We start from the raw sequence: 20100 nt of genomic DNA on the forward strand, positions 1-20100 counted from the left end.
GTTAACGCCTAAACTTAATCTTGGAACGATACAGAGAAGTAACCAAATACTTTGAAATTTGACATTTAACAAACATGGATGAATGCCTAATTCTGACATGAGACAGAGCTTGTTGAGCTTACTCCCTTAAAAAAAGATTTTAAAAAGAAGCTATATTACTGTGTGTCCCTCTTGAGACGCCATAGCCAGTACTTCCTCAAAATAGTACAAATTAATATAAGATAACTTTGTCATTAATTTTGACGTTTTTGCAGAGGAGGTCTTAGTCGCGCACTTTTACATCTAACTAAGATGTTTGGTGCAGTATTTCTCATGCGAAAACATTTTCATGAAAACTAGTCGTCTGTTTTTGAATGACAACAAACACTTCATTGAAGAATCCCTACTGTTGACCAATCACTGACGAGGAATGGAGGAAAAAATAGAGGCAGAGGAGGTCTAAGAGAGAGCGGGAGGAAGAGGGTGAACTTGAGTCAGTTAAAAATGGTGAAAAAAGGGAGATGGTTTGTTAAAGAAGAATAGTAGAAAGTGTAAGCAGAGTGAGTTGAAGACAGGAGGAAAAATGGATGTGAATGAGGGCGAAGTATCGGAGGTGGTAGGTGTGGTGAAGTTCTCGGAGCCCGAGGTTTGCACCGAGGTTCAGGATAAAGATGAGTCTGTGACAGTAGGAGTGAAGTTTTTGGAGAAAGTGGACCTTTTCCTTTTGGCTGATCCATTTGTGGTTTCAGGGTGGGTGAAAACAGAGTTGGGTGCTGTGGAATCAGTGAGGATAACCAGAAGTGGTCTAGTGATAATTGTTTGTGTTTCTGCTGGTCAGAGGGAGCAGGCGCTCCGTGTTTGGGGGCAAGAGATGTGAATTGTTTTGCTCTCAAGAAAAGGGCACCATTGAAAGGCGTGATTACTGGGGTAGCGGTAAATGTGAAAGCTGACCAACTGAAAGGGAAGATTCCCAGTGTTTGTGATGCTCGCTGTTTGGTGCGACGCAGACAGGGTGGTGTGAGTGAAGAAACAGAAGAGTCATTGTCTGTTCTTTTGAGATTTGATGCTGAATCTTTGCTAGACAAAGTGATGTTAGGATATAAAAGTTATCCGGTACGAGCTTTTGTGCCGAATACATTACGTTGTTACAGGTGTCAAGCTTATGGGCATGTGGCAGTAGTGTGTACGAGGGAGGTTCCTAGGTGTGAGAAGTGTGCAGAAGGGCATGAGACAAAGGAATGTGTAGCATTGGGGAAAGTAGTGGTATGTGTTAATTGTAGGGGTGCCCATGGGGCTGGGAATCCGAAATGCCTGGTGCGAGAGAGGCAGGTTGAGGTTTCCAGGGTTAGAATAGTGCAGAAGTTGTCATATGCTGAGGCAGTGAAGAAGTAGAGGAAGATGGGTCAAGGGGGAGGGATCCTGAGAGGAATGGTGTGAGTAGTAGATCTGTACCAATACAGAGGGATAAACCAACAAGTGATATATGTTTCAGTAAGATTGGATTTTTGGCATTTATAGCAATGGTTATCAACTGTACTGCAGGGATGGAACGTAAGTCGAAGAAAATAGAGGTTGTGGTGGCAGCTGCAGAGAGGTACTTGGGTGTGCGAGACTTGACATCAGAAGAGTTACAGGGTGTGTTAAGTGGTGGTGTCCCATCCTTTCAGGCTGTTGGCCTGAAGTAGGGTATTGTAGTTATTATTATTATTTTTTTGTGAGTGTAGTGTTAGATGGTAGGGTATTTTTTATTTTTTAAAGCAAAGTATAAGGGAGTCTAGTAGGTGGCAGTAATTCAACATTTATTGGATGCCAACTGCCATTAAACCTCATCGAAGAAAAAGACAATCACCGACGAAGGGGCGTAGACTTCGGCTACAGGAAGTTGTACAAGCCTCAACAAAAAATGTGATGTGTTCGAACAGCCGAAAAAAAACACCAAAACGAACAAAATGTCACAATATTTCGTCATAATATATGCGCAAACTGTTTTGACTGGGAAGCATACGGTAAGCTTTAGTAGGGACCCACCAAAATCAGCTCTTATCGCAAACGCAGATGGGGCATGGATTTTGTCAGCGGTGGCCATGGCACAATGCCTATGTAAAAAAAAATATCTGCTCACTGTTCTGCTTCTCTCCAAACGTGACCTTTTAACAATATGACTGAAGTTTTATTGAAATATCACGTTTATGAGCAGCAAAACAGTGAGCGGACGTTCCCTTTTTATCTATGTATATGGGACATTCTTTTAGCCAGTTCCTGTTATTATTTTGGATGTGTGTAAAACCCCCTCCACAGACAACCTGGTATCAGAGCATTTCGTATAATTCTATACTAAATTCCGGGACACTCCATTTAGTATATGTTACATTTCGTATGGTATGTATTAATTTGTGGCTGTCCATCACCCATTTTGTATGATATGTTACGAATTACAATTCGTATAATTTTAATTAGCAAAACTTACAATATGTTTCGAATTTTCAAAACGTAGCTATTCTAGTTAGGTGGCGAACGTTAGCTAGTTGGCTAACGTTAGCTAGGCTAGGGGTTAAGTTTAGGTGTTAGCTAAAAGGGTTAAGGTTAGGAGAAGTGTTAGCTAACATGCTAAGTAGTTGCAATGTAGCTAATTAGATAAAATGCTAAAGTCTTCCATGATGAGATTTGAACCTTTTGATTACTAGACGTTCGTGTTATACACCCACCCATCCATCCTGACCAACCAGCCTAACATAACCATCTGTGTTATGTAACCATACCAAACGTAACATATCATACTCATTTGAGTGTCCAGGATTTACTTTTACTATGTTATGTCTACTCTATGAGACCAGGCTTACTATTGCTATTATCCATTACTGTATGCTATTTAATAAATGGTTCCACCAGGCTACAACATTGGTGCATGGTGATGTCTTTCAAGAGAGATGTCATATTGAGAAGGAAATAGACATTCCTAACATTTTTCAATTCATAATCCAATCAACATTGTATTATTTTTCATCCCATGTCATCAACAACTTCTAGATATATCACCCCGGATGCCCTCAACTAAATGTATTCAGTGTTGCATGGAAACCCCATGAATTTTGCTGTGATGTCACGGAAGGCCCCTTGCTGTAGCCAGTGTAGTGTATGTAGCATATAAAGACACAAGCAAGGAAGTGGCTCTGAGAGTCCACATCTGAATCTGACAGAGTCAAGATGGCACTAAATCTACAGCTTTGCTTCCTAGTCTTGTTTGTAAGGGGTGAGTAGGCTACTTCACTGAAAGTAATTGTTTCTGAGACAATGAAGTACAAAGTACCCAGGCAGGGTACATGTATACAATACAGATTGACCAAGTTATATGACTGATCTGTTTTGATCACAACTTTGAAATGATATTCAATGACATATTTTTGTTGTAAGATATCATAAATCAATGTTTGCTGTATTCATATTTGTATAGATGTTTTATATTGTATACGTTTCCTCACTATTTCTTTACGTCTGTGTGTCAGATCAATTAGAATGGAACTGCTTTTTTCTTGACTGGTGCTGTGATGCATTTACAGTGGGGTCCGAAATGATTGACACCCTTGATAAATACTGAGCTATATTGTATGCTCCAAAAAATTGGGAAATCATATTATTTTATACTAATACAATCGCTCAGAGAAATATATTTTGTTGGAGAACACATTTGGAGGGATCTAAGACCATTCTTCCAAACAGAATCCTTCCAGATCTTTGATATCCTTCGTTGGCGCTAATGAACTGCCCCTTTTCGATTCAAACCACAGGTTTTCAATGAGTTTCAAGTCCGGAGACTGAGATGGCCACTGCAAAATGTTGATTTTGTGGCCAATTAACAATTTCTTTGTGGATTTTGATGTGTGCTTGGGGTTATTGTCTTGCTGGAAGATCCAGCCAAGTTTCATCCTCCTGGCAGAGGCAACCAGGTTTTTGGCTAAAATGTCCTGGTACTGGGTAAAGTTCATGATGCTGTTGACCTTGAAAAGGGCCCAATGACCAGTGGAAGCAAAATAGCTCCATAACATCAAAGATCAACTACCATATTTGACAATAGGTATGGGGTTATTTTCTGCTCATGTATTCTCATTTCAACGCCAAACCCACCACTGGTGTGAGTTGCCAAAGAGCTCTATTTTCATGTCATCCAACAAATGGAAATGGCCGAAGTTTGCTAAACAGCATTGGCACTTGGATTGGAACCGGTGCTTTGGTCAGATTACATGAAAATATAACTATTGAAGTATTGAAAACAGGGGTGTCAATAATATTGACTTCTACCTTTTTGAGAGAAAAAAGTATTGTTAAACAAAATCTCTTTCTCTGAGCAAGTGTATTACTATAAAATAATATAATTTCCCCTTTTTTGAGCATACAATATAGCTCTGTAGTAGCTTATGTATTGTATACTGTAATTGTTGCTCATCTTCAAGGGTGTCAATAATAATTGCTCTACTGTAAGTGCATCTGAATGATGGGACCCATAGATTGTGAGATATATCATTGCTGTTATAAAAATTTACAGCCTACCATATAATGTATACAGGTGAATACTTTGACCACAGTGCCCTACTTTTGATTACACAATCATCTCTTAAAGAATTCTCAATAATCCTCCACCATTTTTTAAATTTTTATGTCACATAGCATGTATACTATACTACTCTATAGTATATTATTAACTGGGTGGTTCGAGCCCTGAATGCTGATTGGCTGACAGCCGTTGTATATCAGACCGTATACCACGGGTACGACAAAATATTAGCCGTGGCATATTGGCCATGTACCACACCCCCTCGTGCCTTATTGCTTAAATAACCATCTTGTGTTTTCTCTGGCTTGACTGAAAGTTGTGACAACACAAAAATAATAGACATGATCAAATGCTCTGAGGATTGCATCACAGTGAAAATGTGTACTTATTGCTTTGTTGTCATCTTGTGTTTGGTGGCTGACATTGAAATTATTGTCTTTGCACCTCTGAATGTCATTTGGTGACTTTTTAATCATATAGGATGGTTTTCAAATTGATAATATTTGTCTGGTCATTCAGTTTATTAGGAATTGGCAAAAAGGAAGACCCAGCACACTGCAATACATGCTCTAAGAGTGTTTATTTTCACAACGTTTCAACCATTAGGTCATCATCAGCTCTCATTGGGATTCATATACCTAATTAAATAATTAACCTTGAATTCAACCATTGCAGACAGCTCTAAAAATCATTAGGGTTAATTATAAAATACAGTAATTCCATGGACCCCCATAGACCACCCCCATGGAATTTATATTGTTCAGTCAGTGCTATATGCAGCATGACCCTATCATAAGGTGAGATTCTGCTAGCCCACACAATGTATGAAAACAGTTACCCTTTAAAACGTTTCAAGCCCACCAACACATTTGGTGTAGATTTGTCCCCACAGTTAATTTACAAAATACAGTAGGCCAACCACTACTCATCATAGCAGTAGCATAGGAAAAAGGAACACATGACACTCACATAGACAGTTTGAAGAAAACCACAAACCCCTTGCTTTCTCTTTCACACCCCTCATGTGATCGGTGACTGTCCACACTATATTTGATTTCCTGTCAGTCGCAGTGCAGAAGGTTGGCTGCATAATCTGTAGGTGTGCGTACAGTGACAAATGCACCCCCCTCATGTTGTTGTTTGTCACACCTCCCATAACCTCAAGCCTGACAATGGCAGCTCGACCTCCTTCAGTTTCCTCTGTAGCCCCCAGTGGCAGAGTCTGACCAGGGGAAGACCGAGAAGTAGGACAGTGCTATGAGTCAGAGATGTGAGAAATGAAGGGTCTGACTCAGGTCTTTTCCAGTTAATTTACACTGCCCACTTATTCATCTATCTACGACCCCTAAATTTCCTCTTTATATGATTGCTTTTCAATACAGTCCATCCATGATCATATTATGTTCATGGCATACTGTGCATGTGTAAGAAAGAGGAAAGGGCTGTTGAAAAGTAAGGTGAACTTGAAATTATGTTGGAACCTTCCATCATGTCAATCAAGGTATGTCCTATACTAAATCATTGGTTTTTGCCATTGCAGGATCCGTTGCAGTGCAACATATGACCGTGATGGAGGGTGAGACACTAACCATGAAGTGTCGCATTAGAAATGCCCAAAAGAGCCACGTGGAATGGAAGAATCCTGATGGGCATGTGATGTTTTTTAATGACCAGAAGGGTGAGGATCTTATAATACCACCTATAGATATTTATTATGATATATTTGATATACTGAAACAAAGCAGTATTTTCATTTGAAAGAGTGGAAGCCCACTAAATGAGCCATACAGGACTTGATTGTATTAATGTTGACAGCTGTATCAAATCAAAATAAAATTGTATTTGTCACATGCGCCAAATACAACGGGTGTAGACTTTACCATGAAATGCTTGCTTGTATAGCTCGCTTGTATGGCTAGAATGATAATAGTTGTACATGATACAAGTAAAAATGTTTGTTCCTACTCATATTGTAACATCTTTGTTATGAACTAAAGTAGTTGAGTCATCTTGTGACATGCCTTCTCTCATCTTCACTAACAGCCCTGAAGGACAAGCGCTACAAGATAATAAACTTGTCTGAGTCTGATTTTTCAGTCAGTGTGTCTGATGTCACCTTCAAAGATGGAGGCCTCTACACATGTTTACAGTACAGTCACAAAGTGCCTGTAGTGAAGTGGGTTAATGTGACAGTTTTGGGTAAGTATAACATATTGTAATAGCACCGTTTTATAGGGATTAAGAAAGCACACAGCCTTCCCTTTTACTTAGTAGAATATTCATATTGGCACAGGAGGTAGAGTGCTTGCCTTGTTCCCACTTCAAACTAATTCAGTTGAAATCAAAAATCATAACATCACTCTTTTTGTGATTCTCAAGGTAAGCCAAAATTGGAGATAACAGAACACAATGGAAAGACTGCCATCAAATGTTCTGCAGTGGGAAATGGCCATCCTCCCAAAATCTCATGGCTGTTGGAGAGTGGGTTAGAAATGTATGGTAAGTGTCCTTCATTCTAGATTTATTTCTTAGATTTCATGACGTCAAAATGGCAAAGGATTATGTTACGAAACCACCTAGCTAGCCTACTGATTTTGATACACTCGCTAATTCTAGGGCCCTAGGCCTAGCTAAAGGGTCTGTAGGTCTGTAACCTGATTTGATGTGTGCAATAATGTGAAAAGGTGTTGAATGCATGTGCTCCAGGAGACGGCAAACTTACCAGCTCTGTCTTGACTCCTTGGTCGGCCAGCCCAAGTGATTTATGTTTTTTTATTTATTGTGCATGACCAACAAATAATAGTGTATATACAAAAAGGATAACAAAATATGGCATGATAAAAACTAAAGATTCAAACCAAACCAAAGGTGCACATGGCCACCAAACTCCAGCAGCCTCATGGCTCTGCCAGCTGCCACACCTTCTTCTTCGGTGGAGTTTAACGGCGGTTGGCATCCAATATGTTGCATTACCGCCCCCAACTGAACTACAGTATAAATCCATTACTAAGTGGGAAAAATAAAATACAAATATATTTTTAATTACCCTACCAACTAACCCTACACACCTCCTCAGCATAAGACATATTTTGCACTACTCTGACCCTGGCCACCTCAACCTGCCTCTCTCACACCGGACACCTCCGATCCCCAGCAACATGAGCACCCCTACAGTTGACAACAACTTTTTCCACCGAAACTACACATTCCTCTGTCCCATGTGCTCCTGCCCACATCTTGGAATCTCCCTCCTACACACTGCTGCGACACGCCCATAAACGTGACACCAAAAACACTGCAGTGTATTCGTCACAAAAGCTCTAACAGCATAACTCATATCCTAACATTACTTTGTCAGTTAAAGACACTGAATCAAAGCTCAAAAGAACAGACTGTGTCACTTCTGTTTCGCCACACCCCCCACCGGTTCTGCGTCGCATTAAACAGCGGGCATCACAAACACCAGGAATCTTCAACTTAAATTGCTCCACCTCCACACTTAACGCTACCTCAGAAATCACTCCCTTCAATGGTGCCCTGTACCTAAGCGCAAAGCAAGATACAGGTATTTCCCAAAGTTGTGTCGCACGGAGCGCCTGCTCCCTCTGATCTGAAGAAACACAAGCAAGCGTCCACTTCGGGTTACCTTAACCTACTTGACAGCACACACCATCTTTTCCACCCAACCTGAAACCACCCATGGATCAGCCAAAAGGCCTGGTTCCACCCTCTTCAAAAATCTCTCTCCCACTGGACAAACTTATCTTTATCATAACCATGTCCATCAATGCAAGGCTCGGCCTCCGAGTTCCTTACAACACCTTCTACCCCTTTCATTTTACCTCCAGAACTCGAAACTGGCATCCGGCTCACTCTGTTTGAACTTGACACCAATCTTCCTCGACATACCCTCTCCCTTGTTATTGCTAGCTTCAACAGATTCAAACCCATCCTCTGCCTCCCTCAGTCTTTTCAGCCTCCTCCTCTTTTTCTCTCCAATCCTCCTCCCTTAACCAATTACCCAACTCCTGAAAATAATAAACTTTTCCTAAATCTCTTTTTAGCTTACTTGAGACCTGCTAAGCCCTGTACTCCCTCCACTTTAAACTCGAGCTATCGCCAGTTCATAAACAATCTATGCAGCTATCAGATTGTTTAGAATCAGTTGCCACACCTGTGCACAATCAACACTTAACTAGACTTCCTGGCAGAGCACAGCCCCTGACACGGTTGCTACTGCCACCTGGGGATGGAGTGTGGAAGGGGTAGTGTAGTGTCTAATTGAGCTCTTAAGAACTAAACTACCTAACCTATTCCATAACAATTAGGAAAAGTTTAGAGTCAAACTAAATTGTGTTGTCCCATATTAGTATTGTAGCGATCCTTGCTATATGAGCCACGTTTCCCTGCCCTGCCGTTCACTACATTGGTGTCAGAAGTGCAATGTGGGCTGTGAGGCTATCGGAACGCACGGCCGGACGTGTGAAAGGTTAGCGGTAGGTTGAAGCACAGAGATGTGCCTTTCCGTTCGGAGGGGGCAGTGTAGCAATCCTTGCTATATGAGCCACATTACAATTTTCCACCAAGTGGATTAACCCTGTTGGCACGATGTGTAGGGTGTCTGCCTTTCACGCAAGCGACCCGAGTTCGCTTCCCTGCCCTGTCGTTCACTATAGTATTTGACAAATAATAACAACCATTGTCGTGGCTTGTGGGAAATATAAACATAAGACAAGTCAAAATAGAATAGGAAAAGACTTGGAGTAGTAGGAGACTGAGAATTTTGTGATGAGATATAAAAAAGGGAAAGGCCTTAAAACGGTTTAGACATCCCCTGCGAAACAAAATCCCACACACATTCCACTTCATCTCATCCAAAATAAAGGGAATTTATATTTCTGTATGTTCCCTGTAAAGTGCAGTGCAGGTCAGCTATTATAAGAAGAAGGATGATGGTTGTTTGTTGACGTTTTGTTACATATGACATTTTTACACTTTCAGTCAAAAGTTAATTGAACCTCTCTGTTGTTATTTAGCTCAGCCCCAGTATCTGTTGGACAAAAACACATATTCCTCCCTGGATATCTTGCATGTTCAGTCCCACAAGAGGAGAGTCACATTGAAATGCATCGTTCGCCATCCAGCCTTACACAATTCATCCCTGATGAATTTCGTCAAAATTGGACAGAATCGTAAGTACTACGTTTATTGTTCACACTTTTGACCTTTGATTTGATTAGTTGTCGAGATGGCATCCACGCTATGGGAGGTTGAATTTATAAGGGTATGATCAATGACAATACTGTGACATAAAGCTCAGATGACCTCCTTGAGGGTAAGGTGGAAATATCCAACAAAGAATAAAAAAACAGGTCTGCCTTTATTTTAAATGTAGTTCTGCTTGCAGTGGTCTATTTGAGGAACATTGAAAGGAAAGTGTGTACTTTTGTGGTTTCAGTGCACAGTCACACTGTGGGTACTTTTCTCACTTTAAAATATGCCATTAGAATGCTACACTAGGGTATCTTGACCACACAAACATCAACATCATCATGTGATTTACTCTCTCTGTAGGGAGGAATACACTGACATCCCAAAGTCACATTTCTACAAAAACATTCAGATAGATCATATTATTCACTTCAAGTTATTTGAACTGCACTATAACTTCATATACAAACACTTCATAATAGTGGCCAAAAGTCTTAGCAAGAGACAATTGTCATTTGTGAACATGGTTTGCATTGTACAATAACTGAAATTCCCTTTTATCTTATAGCCACTGAGGAATCACACTCCACTGCGAGAGCCTCTCATTGGCCCAGTACAGAAGGTCCAACAGAGGTAACAACAACAACAACAACAGTCTCCCGTTGGCCTAGTACACAGGTGTCAACAGAAACACCAACAGCTACAGCCTTAGATTGGCCCAATACAGAGGGATCACCAGCATCAACCCCTGACTTACAACTCAGCACTCACAGTAAGTAAAAAATATTAATATTCATTATTAAAAACATCGACTATACGACTTACTGATCATTTTGACATGACAAGACTTATAATGCATATACGGAAGAACAGAACAGCCATGGTGCCCTGAGGTTGAATCTACACACCTTTTGCGAGTTGGTTTTCAACATGTTTTGTGAACACTGCTTAGGTGCAAAACCACAGCACTTGGTTCTTATACCAGAAAGTCTGTTTCCTGAAACGGAAGTCAATAGCAATATTAACCATATACAGTGCATTCGGAAAGTATTCAGATCCACTTTTTCCACATTTTGTTACGTTACAGCCTTATTCTAAAATGGATTAACCTCTTAAGGATCAGACCTTTTTTTCAATTTTCGCCTAAAATTACATACCCAAATCTAACTGACTGTAGCTCAGGACCTGAAGCAAGGATATGCATATTCTTGATACCATTTGAAAGGAAACACTTTGATGTTTGTGGAAATGTGAAATTACTGTAGGAGAATATAACACATTAGATCTGGTAAAAGATAATACAAACAAAAAAACATGCATTTTCTAATTTTTGTTTTGTTCCATTATCTTTGAAATGCAAGAGAAAGGCCACAATATTGCAGTTGAGGCACGATTTAGATTTTGACTAGATGGCAGCAGTGTGTGTGCAAAGAGTTCAGATTGATCCAGTGAAGCGTTGCAATACTGGACTATTTTGTATCAAGTCTGCCCAAATGTGCCGAATTGGTCAATTGATACATTTTCAAGTACATAACTATAGAGAACCTACAAAAATGATATGGTAATACAAAATGTAAGTTTACACACTCCCAGGAATGTCATACATGCTGGATCATTAGCTTATACACTCAATTTCACACATCTAGATGGCCAGGTGGGGTGGGTGTGGAGACAGAGACAGCAGGGGTTCAAACTGTAGAACCCAGTTCCTGCATTTTAATATAAAAATTGATTTTATCAAACAAAGCTATGCTACATTTTATGTCTGGGACCCTTAGGATGACAAATCATTACTGAATGTAAGTACATTATTTACCTTGATACGTTTTTTGTTGTTGTGCACTCTCCTCAAACAATAGCACTGTAATAGCTACTGTAAATTGGACAGTGCATTTAGATTAACAAGAATTTAAGCTTTCTGCCCATATAAGATATGTCTATGTCCTGGAATGTTTGCTGTTACTTACAACAGTCATGCCAATCACATTAGCACATGTTAGCTCAACTGTCCTGTATACGGGACACCGATCCCTTAGAGGTTAAATAATCTACACACAATACCCCATAATGACAAAGCAAAAACAGGTTTTTAGAAATTGTTGCTAATTTATTAAAAATAAACTGATATCACATTTACATAAGTATTCAGACCCTTTACTAAGTACTTTGTTGAAGCACCTTTGGCAGCGATTACAGCCTCGAGTCTTCTTGGGTATGACACTACAAGCTTGGCAAACCTGTATTTGGGGAGTTTCTCCCATTCTTCTCTGCACAGCTATTTTCAGGTCTCACCAGAGATGTTCGATCGGGTTCAAGTCCGTGCTCTGGCTGGGCCACTTAAGGACATTCAGAGACTTGTCCCGAAGCCACTCCTGCGTTGTCTTGGCTGTGTGCTTAGGGTCATTGTCCTGTTGGAAGGTGAACCTTCGCCCCAGTCTGAGGTCCTGAGCGCTCTGGAGCAGGTTTTCATCAAGGATCTCTCTGTACTCTGCTCTGTTAATATTTGCCTCGTTCCTAACTAGTCTCCCAGTCCCTGCCGCTGAAAAACATCTCCACAGCATGATGCTGCCACCACCATGTTTCACCGTAGGGATGGTGCCAGGTTTCCTCCAGACGTGATGCTTGGCATTCAGGCCAAAGAGTTCAATCTTGGTTTCATCAGACCAGAGAATCTTGTTTCTCATGGTGTGAGAGTCCTTTAGGATCATTATGGCAAACTCCAATCGGGCTGTCATTTGCCTTTTACTGAGGAGTGGCTTCCGTCTGCCCACTCTACCATAAAGTCCTGATTGTTGGGGTGCTGCAGAGATGGTTGTCCTTCTAGAAGGTTCTCCCATCTCCACAGAGGAACTCTGGAGCTCTGTCAGAGTGACCATCGGGTTCTTGGTCACCTACCTGACCAAGGCCCTTCTCCCCCGATTGCTCAGTTTGGCCGGGCGGCCAGCTCTAGGAAGAGTATTGGTGGTTCCAAACTCCATTTAAGAATGATGGAGGCCACTGTGTTCTTGGGGACCTTCAATGCTGCAGAAATTGTTTGGTACTCTTCCCCAGATCTGTGCCGCGACACAATCCTGTCTCAGAGCTCGACGGACAATTCCTTCGACCTCATGGCTTGGTTTTTGCTCTGACATGCACTGTCAACTGTGGGACCTTATATAGACAGGTGTGTGCCTTTCCAAATCATGTCCAATCAATTGAATTTACCACAGGTGGACTCCAAGTTGTAGAAACATCTCAAGGATGATCAATGATAACAGGATGCACCTGAGCTCAATTTCGAGTCTCATAGCAAAGGGTCTGAATACTTATGTAAATAAGGTATTTTTGCTTTTAATTTATACATTTGCAACAATTTCTAAAAACCTGTTTTCGCTTTTTCATTATGGGGTATTGTGTGTTGATTGATGAGGGAAAAAAAAGTATTTCATCAATTTTAGAATAAGGCTATAATGTAACAAAATGTGGAAAAAGTCAAGGGGTCTGAATACTTTCTGAATGCACTGTAGGTCCTCAGTAGTAAACCTTAGTCAAACTTTCAGGGAGAACTTCGGGATGTGCTTTCATTTGTAGTTCATTTAAGGTACCGGTAGTTTGTTATTTGTTATTATACATATTGATTTGAATTAGAACATTTCAATCTGTGGTACAATCAGTGAGTGAAAATGACATACACTGTCATGGGGCGGCCAGCCCACTCAGTGTTCGAAGCTACAGGGTACACACTTGCTAATGACAGCAGCAGCAGAACTGCCGGTAAGAACAGGACTAACCATAGCTAGCATTGTATGGGAAGACGTTTAAGTGTCCTTGCCATCTAGGTTTATAAATTATTCAGTAGGCTGCTTCTCCACCTAGTGGTGTCGCTCCATCACTACAGATGGGCATCATACCAGCATCCAAAAGTATTTTATTAGTTTCAATTTAATTGAATCACTATCATTTTATCCACAAATACACTCCATATCCTCCTGAATAATGTGACTGTACTGTCTAGAATAGCTGTCATTCATTCCCCTGTAATTCCATGTAGGTTGGTCGTCAGTGTCCCAGACAACAGAGAACACACCTCATAATGGCACAGGAAGCAACTCCACCAATGCTAGAGGTAAGACAGTCTTACTATTTTTGTAAGTGCATACAGGTCCGGTTAAGTGAGTCATGTTTAGGTGCTGTGTAAGCTAGACATGGATGTAAGGCTACAGTAGAAGAGGCTAAAGTTGCACTGATGGTCTCATTCACAGGAAGCTTATTCAATGACACGGAGAAGCAGAGAGGAACTGGAGGAAGTGCGCCATTGCTCATCTTCCTTGTGACATGCCTCATCCTCGGTCTGCTTGTGGTCGTTTCGCTCTTCGTGATCAAGCTGAGGAGGGCTCACATTCTCTGGAAGAAAGGTAAATAGAGACCAGGACACCTTTCAGCTCTTACTGTTTAGGATCTTCTCATGACTTGGCATGTTTGGTCATCTTTGGTTTATGGCAGATGTGCACAACTCCAGTCCTCAACTGGAATTTTGCTCCTGTTGGTTTTCCTTTCTCCCTGGCACTTCGATCAATTGATATTAACCAAACACATATACCTGCTGCCCTCAAGGACTTGAGTTGTGTGCCCCTGATTTATGGCTTATATGTATGCAGGTATATAAGTAATTATTCAGAAATTATCATAGTTTTGATCATTACAGAAAATGAAGACTCGGATCAATCTGTGGAGAGCAACAGATCAAAATCAAGCAATGAAGACAAACAATCTAGAGGAAGAAGGGGCAACGGTAATAATTCTACAGACTGCAGCCAATGAAACAACACAATGACAAAAAAAGCCCAATTATAAGGCCTATGTCTAATACATGCTCAAATGGTAGGACATTTTATATGTTCCACGTGGTAAAAATGCCTGTTTTTCTAGGACTCTTTAACATCAGATTCACAAAGTATGTCGTTGAGGAACCCACGGCAACAGAGACGACGACAACAACAACAAACACCAAAACAGAAGAGGATCCTGAAATTCAAGTCATCCCACAGATAAATGGAGCAACCCAAAGCCCTCCGATCAAGGAGACGGAACTGTAACATTTTCCAGTGTGTGTGTATTTTCATATAGAGAATTTACATTGAATTCTAAGTAATCACCAAAACAAAGATAGTTTAAGATATAGTGTGTAGATACAATACAATTGTACAATATTTCCAGAGAATAATCCATATCCTTATGTTGTATATTCTGTATAAATGTATATTCTGTATATTGATAAAACAATGAAATCATACATAATAGCAGCTTATGAGCCTGTGTACACACAGAATTATCCACCATATCAAAGTACATGTTTTAAAACAATATTCCATCTTAGAATATGGAGCAACATCTACAGTGGGGAGAACAAGTATTTGATACACTGCCAATTTTGCAGGTTTTCCTACTGAAAAAGCATGTAGAGGTCTGTAATTTTTATCATAGGTACACTTCAACTGTGAGAGACAATCTAAAACAAAAATCCAGAAAATCACATTGTATGATTTTTAAGTAATTAATTTGCATTTTATTGCATGACATAAGTATTTGATCAAAAAAGCAGAACTTAATATTTGGTACAGAAACCTTTGTTTGCAATTACAGAGATCATAAGTTTCCTGTAGGTCTTGACCAGGTTTGCACACACTGCAGCAGGGATTTTGGCCCACTCCTCCATACAGACCTTCTCCAGATCCTTCAGGTTTCGGGCTGTCACTGTAGGTGGTCGTTAGCATTAGGAAGAAAATACAATTTCTTGCCCCGACCTAGCTCAATATCTAGGCGTTGGATAAGAACAAGACTACAGCGTCCATAAAGTCACCATTATAATTCCACCTTTCGGACTGAATACGTTTGTAAGGGCAACAGTATTAAATGTATAATTTATTGCTCTCACGAGCTCATTTCTGTCCATTGAGAACCAATTATGTGCTACCTTTTTGTAGCATTTCTGACAATGTTAACATCTTTTCAGCCAAATCTCAGAGTTCAAAAACCAGAGCAACAGCAGTAGTAGCTAGCTACAAGTAAAGGAAGCTAGCTATATTTTGCTATGGAAAGTTTGGTAACACTTAGTGTTAGCCAATTAGAAACTGACCACCTTATTGACACAACTCTGCAATAAAGAGCTCTGGAGTCTGATGCCCAGGCCCAATGTCAAAAACAAGTTCACAAACGGTTCACAACAAAACATACTTTAAATTGTTAAAGCATTTAAATGGTGTATTTGACAATGGGACAATTACTTTAACCATCAATTAACTTTTTATTAATGTCTAAAAATATTTATGGTTAAAATTGTAACAGTGTTCAAAGAATGTGTCGCGAAGGTAAGTGCAAAATCCAGACATGAAAGTGTAATGGAAATTACCATCAAAGGACTCAAGTCAATTAGTAAATTAACTTTATTAAGATTCACGCCAGCGGTGAGGTTACAACACACTCTGCACACTCAGTACAGGTCGGTCAGAAGCTCTACCAGGGGGCTGTCCCCGAGCACCTTTTATACTAGGATACACACAACTCACATAAACATGATTCATCCTCAGCACAAGAGAGGAGGTTTGGGTGCAAAAGAGAATGTGTAGCAAGACACCTGCTCCTGATAAAAGTTCTCTGAGGCTATTTCCGGGCGTTCACCCAAGAAGCTCAAGGTTCTCTCTTGGGTATTGCCTGCTAACATACACAAACACTAAAACTTCCTCCTCGTGAGCACAAAGGGAACTAGTTAAAAAACATGTCATATAGGTAATATGTATTACATCATAGCAACCAATAGACACAATCATATAGCCAGGGTTAAACAATTCATAAGATTGTCATAATTTTTCACCACAAAAGATTGCCACGAAAGAAACAAAGTGTTGTAGGTCAAAAACATCAGCACAGGAGAAAAAGTAAGTTTCCATGCAATTTGTTTGGCTTTTTGGATACATTAATTCTGCTGGACTATTTAGCAAAGGTAGCTAGCTAGCTATTTAGCATAGGTAGTTAGCTAGCAGTTCCATTACATTACACATAAGAGTCATTGGACGAAGGCATTAACACCCTTCACTTGCGGTACATTTTTTGAAGCATAAGGACCTTATCTTTCATTTTGGCAATAAATAATTTTCCAAAAACAAAAGGTTAAATTGATGTTCACCTTTATAGTGTTAGGGTTCCCACATGTCCACATTTCCATGTTACAGTGCTTGTTTACGGAAGACAGACCGAAGACAGAGTGGACTATAGAAATCATGATGATGATAACTAGGGGTAATGTAGAGTGTCTATGCTAAATTGTCATACATTCTTCTTCTCTATCACAGATTCCCACAAGGTCTCAGACTCCAGGATGGGAAAATGCTTACAAGAAAGAAACAGATAAACAGAACTCGGGCTCCCGAGTTGCGCAGCGGTCTAAGGCACTGCATCTCAGTGCTTGAGGCGTCACTACAGACCCCCTGGTTCGATTCCAGGCTGTATCACAACCGGCCGTGATTGGGAGTCCCATAGGGCGGCGCACAATTGGCCCAGCGTCGTCCGGGTTTGGCTGGTGTAGGCCGTCATTGTAAATAATGATTTGTTCTTAACTGACTTGCCTAGTTAAATAAAGGTTAAAAAAAAAATTTTTTAAAGATGAAGACAGTCAGAGACAGCGTTGTCGATTTTCCTTGTTACTTGTATTGTTAAAAAGGGAAGAAATAGACAATCCCATTTTTCTCTATTAGCTATCTAGGCTACTCCTACTATAGGCTACATATGAGTCACCACTAGAATAGTTATTTTTATGTTATTGAGTAGGCCTATATCTTTGTTTAATGTAATTAATCAAATAATTAAATCTTATACAATAAAAATCCTTATTTTGTAAGAAATGTACGGTATTTTTACATGTTGCAATAAAGTAGAAGCTCATCTTTCGTTTGTATGTATACTATTTTCACTTGGTAATGAGTAATACGTAATTACTCATAGGTAACTGTAAAGTTATACACTTCACTTTAAATAGCTCAATCCTGTGTAACAACTAGTGACAACCTTGTACATATGCAGATATTACAGATATGTACTCTGGTGTATTAGTATGAAAATGTATGCACTCACTAACTGTAAGTCGCTCTGGATAAGAGCGTCTGCTAAATGACTAAAATGTACAAAAAAAAGTATTTTCTCACTTGGATGGCACTTTCAGAAGCTGACGATTAGATTGTCAGAATGGTTAACGTACTTGGTAAGTACACAATAATTACAAGTAAGTACACCTCAATATACACTTCATTTTAACTAGCTAAATCATTTGTAACACCTAGTAATTACATTGTATTTATGCTGATATTACATGTACTCTGGTGTACTAGTGTTTATTTTCTCACTTGGATGGTGCTTCCAGAAGCTTTAAAATTAGGGCCAGGTTGCAGGATGGGTAACATACTATATAACGTCAAGTATGTAAGTATAATTACATTCATTACAAATGTAAGTAAGCACCCATCAAGATACACTTCATTTTAAGTATCCTCTCACTTGGATGGCAAGGAAGTTCAGGTTGTCATAATGGGTAACGTACACATAAATTATAATATATTTTTTTATTATTATCTGGGATGACACCCGTATGGTTGACCTATATCTAATATGTTTTTGTAAACTCAACTAAGATAACCCAGATGGCACACTTTTTGGGGGCTAGTGCTAGCAACATTGTGTAGAGATTTTGAAGAGTGCGCATTCACGGGTAGGTAATTAGAGCCTATTGAGCCTCCAACCTTTGTAATCTCGGACACTCAAGGCATCTGTCCACAAGAGATTACAACCTTGTGAGAGTTATTACTGATTGGATGCCGCTGAGAAGAAACTTAACACCATTTGTAACAAGTATTGTAACAGGCATTTGTTTTTACACCTCTGTAATTACAGATTGCAATTACCATCAGTTACATGTTATTACAATTAACTACAATACTTGTTACAATGTAATTGCACATGTAATTACACTGTAATAATGAACCCATCAAAAGAAGTGTAACCAAAAGTTTTTCACATGTGTGTAAACTGTTGGCATTGATACTTGCATGTAATCAGAGCACAAACAAATAAGCACAAATAAGATAACGAACGTCTTTTGCTCGTATTGCCAGTTAGCTAGCCAACCAACTTTAGCCAGTAACGTTAGCTAGCTAGCTACAAGGCTGTAACATTATTAGCTGTATGGACAGATCCCGATACACCGACACAACTCAATGTTGACAATATCTCCCACATTCTTCCACAAAGCACAGCTAGCTAACTAAGTAAAGTTAATTGTCAACACCAAATTTTGGGAAACTGCCACGCTGCTAATGTATAATACATGCAATGGACATTGCTCATCTAACGTTAACGTTAGCTAACGTTACTCCATACACTAGTCAACCTGGCTGGCTTAGCAATGTAGCTGGCTAACGTTGCATCCCATTGATTCCTGTAACCCCCCCCCCCCCCCTATTCTGGATTTCCCCGATTGTCTAAGCGATTAAAATGTGGGCCATAAGAAAAGGGAAATAAAAGTATTATCTTAGTTTTTTATGGGGCGAAGGACACTGTCTACTGGTGTCCTAGCTAGCTACTTGTGTCGTTCCCGCCTCCTGCCTGCTGTGTACCGGAGTCCTCCTAGCTAGCTAGCACACAGTGTCCTTTGCTCCCGCTTGCCGAACACCTGCCCTAGCCGTCGTTAACAGAACTGAGGGAAAGCAGTACCCTACAGGCGGGGGCGAAGGACACTGTCTACCGGTGTCCTAGATATCGTTAGCTAGCTAACTAAATCAAATCAAATTTGATTTGTCACATTCACCAAATACAACTGGTGAAGACTTTACTGTGAAATGCTAAAATAGTAACACGAGGAATCAAATAAAATACACAAGAATGGAGCTATATACAGGGAGTACCATTACTAGATCAATGTGCAGAGGTACGAGGTATTTGAGGTAGATATGTACATGAAGGCAGGGTAAAGTGACTATGCATCAGCATAAATAATAATAATAAGAGTAAAATAAAATACAGAGTAGCAGCAGCAAATGAGTGTGAAATTGTGTGTGTGTGTGTGTGTGTGTGTGTGTGTGTGTAATGTGTATGTACAGTATTGTGTTGTCGATATGCGCATGTGAGTTATGTGTGTGCGTATGTAGTGTATGTGTATGGGAGTGTCAATGTAGTGTGTGTGAGTAAGTGTGTTAATGGTGTGTGTATATATAGTCTAGTGAGTTCGGGTCAGCGCAAGATACAGTGCCTTCGGAAAGCATTCAGACCCCTTGACTTTTTCCACATTGTGTTACGTTACAGCCGTATTCTAAAATGGATTAAATAAATAAAAACTC

At 40.0% G+C, this 20100-nt stretch overlaps 1 protein-coding gene across 4 annotated transcripts; it reads left to right on the forward strand.

Moving 5' to 3' along the window:
* Positions 1-1849: 1849 nt before the first annotated feature.
* On the forward strand, positions 1850-15013 carry LOC311135552 (cytotoxic and regulatory T-cell molecule-like). Of its 4 annotated transcripts, none has more exons than XM_084169566.1 (10): positions 1850-1985; positions 6069-6206; positions 6626-6727; positions 6908-7027; positions 9565-9720; positions 10308-10511; positions 13770-13844; positions 13981-14133; positions 14424-14510; positions 14648-15012. In XM_084169566.1, exons 2-10 carry the CDS (start codon positions 6089-6091, stop codon positions 14812-14814), a joined length of 1182 nt encoding a protein of 393 aa, XP_084025692.1. In that variant the 5' UTR covers positions 1850-1985; positions 6069-6088; the 3' UTR covers positions 14815-15012. The 4 variants fall into 4 exon arrangements, with proteins under 4 accessions (XP_084025692.1, XP_084025691.1, XP_084025689.1 ...); XM_084169565.1 differs by having other exon boundaries at positions 1853-1985; positions 6572-6727; positions 14648-15013; XM_084169563.1 differs by lacking the exon at positions 1850-1985 and adding an exon at positions 3158-3229 and having other exon boundaries at positions 6572-6727; positions 14648-15013.
* The last annotated feature ends 5087 nt before the right edge of the window (positions 15014-20100 follow it).

This window comes from Coregonus lavaretus, assembly GCF_964263955.1.
Source record: "Coregonus lavaretus genome assembly, chromosome: 10".
Taxonomy (NCBI): Eukaryota; Metazoa; Chordata; class Actinopteri; order Salmoniformes; family Salmonidae; genus Coregonus; species Coregonus lavaretus.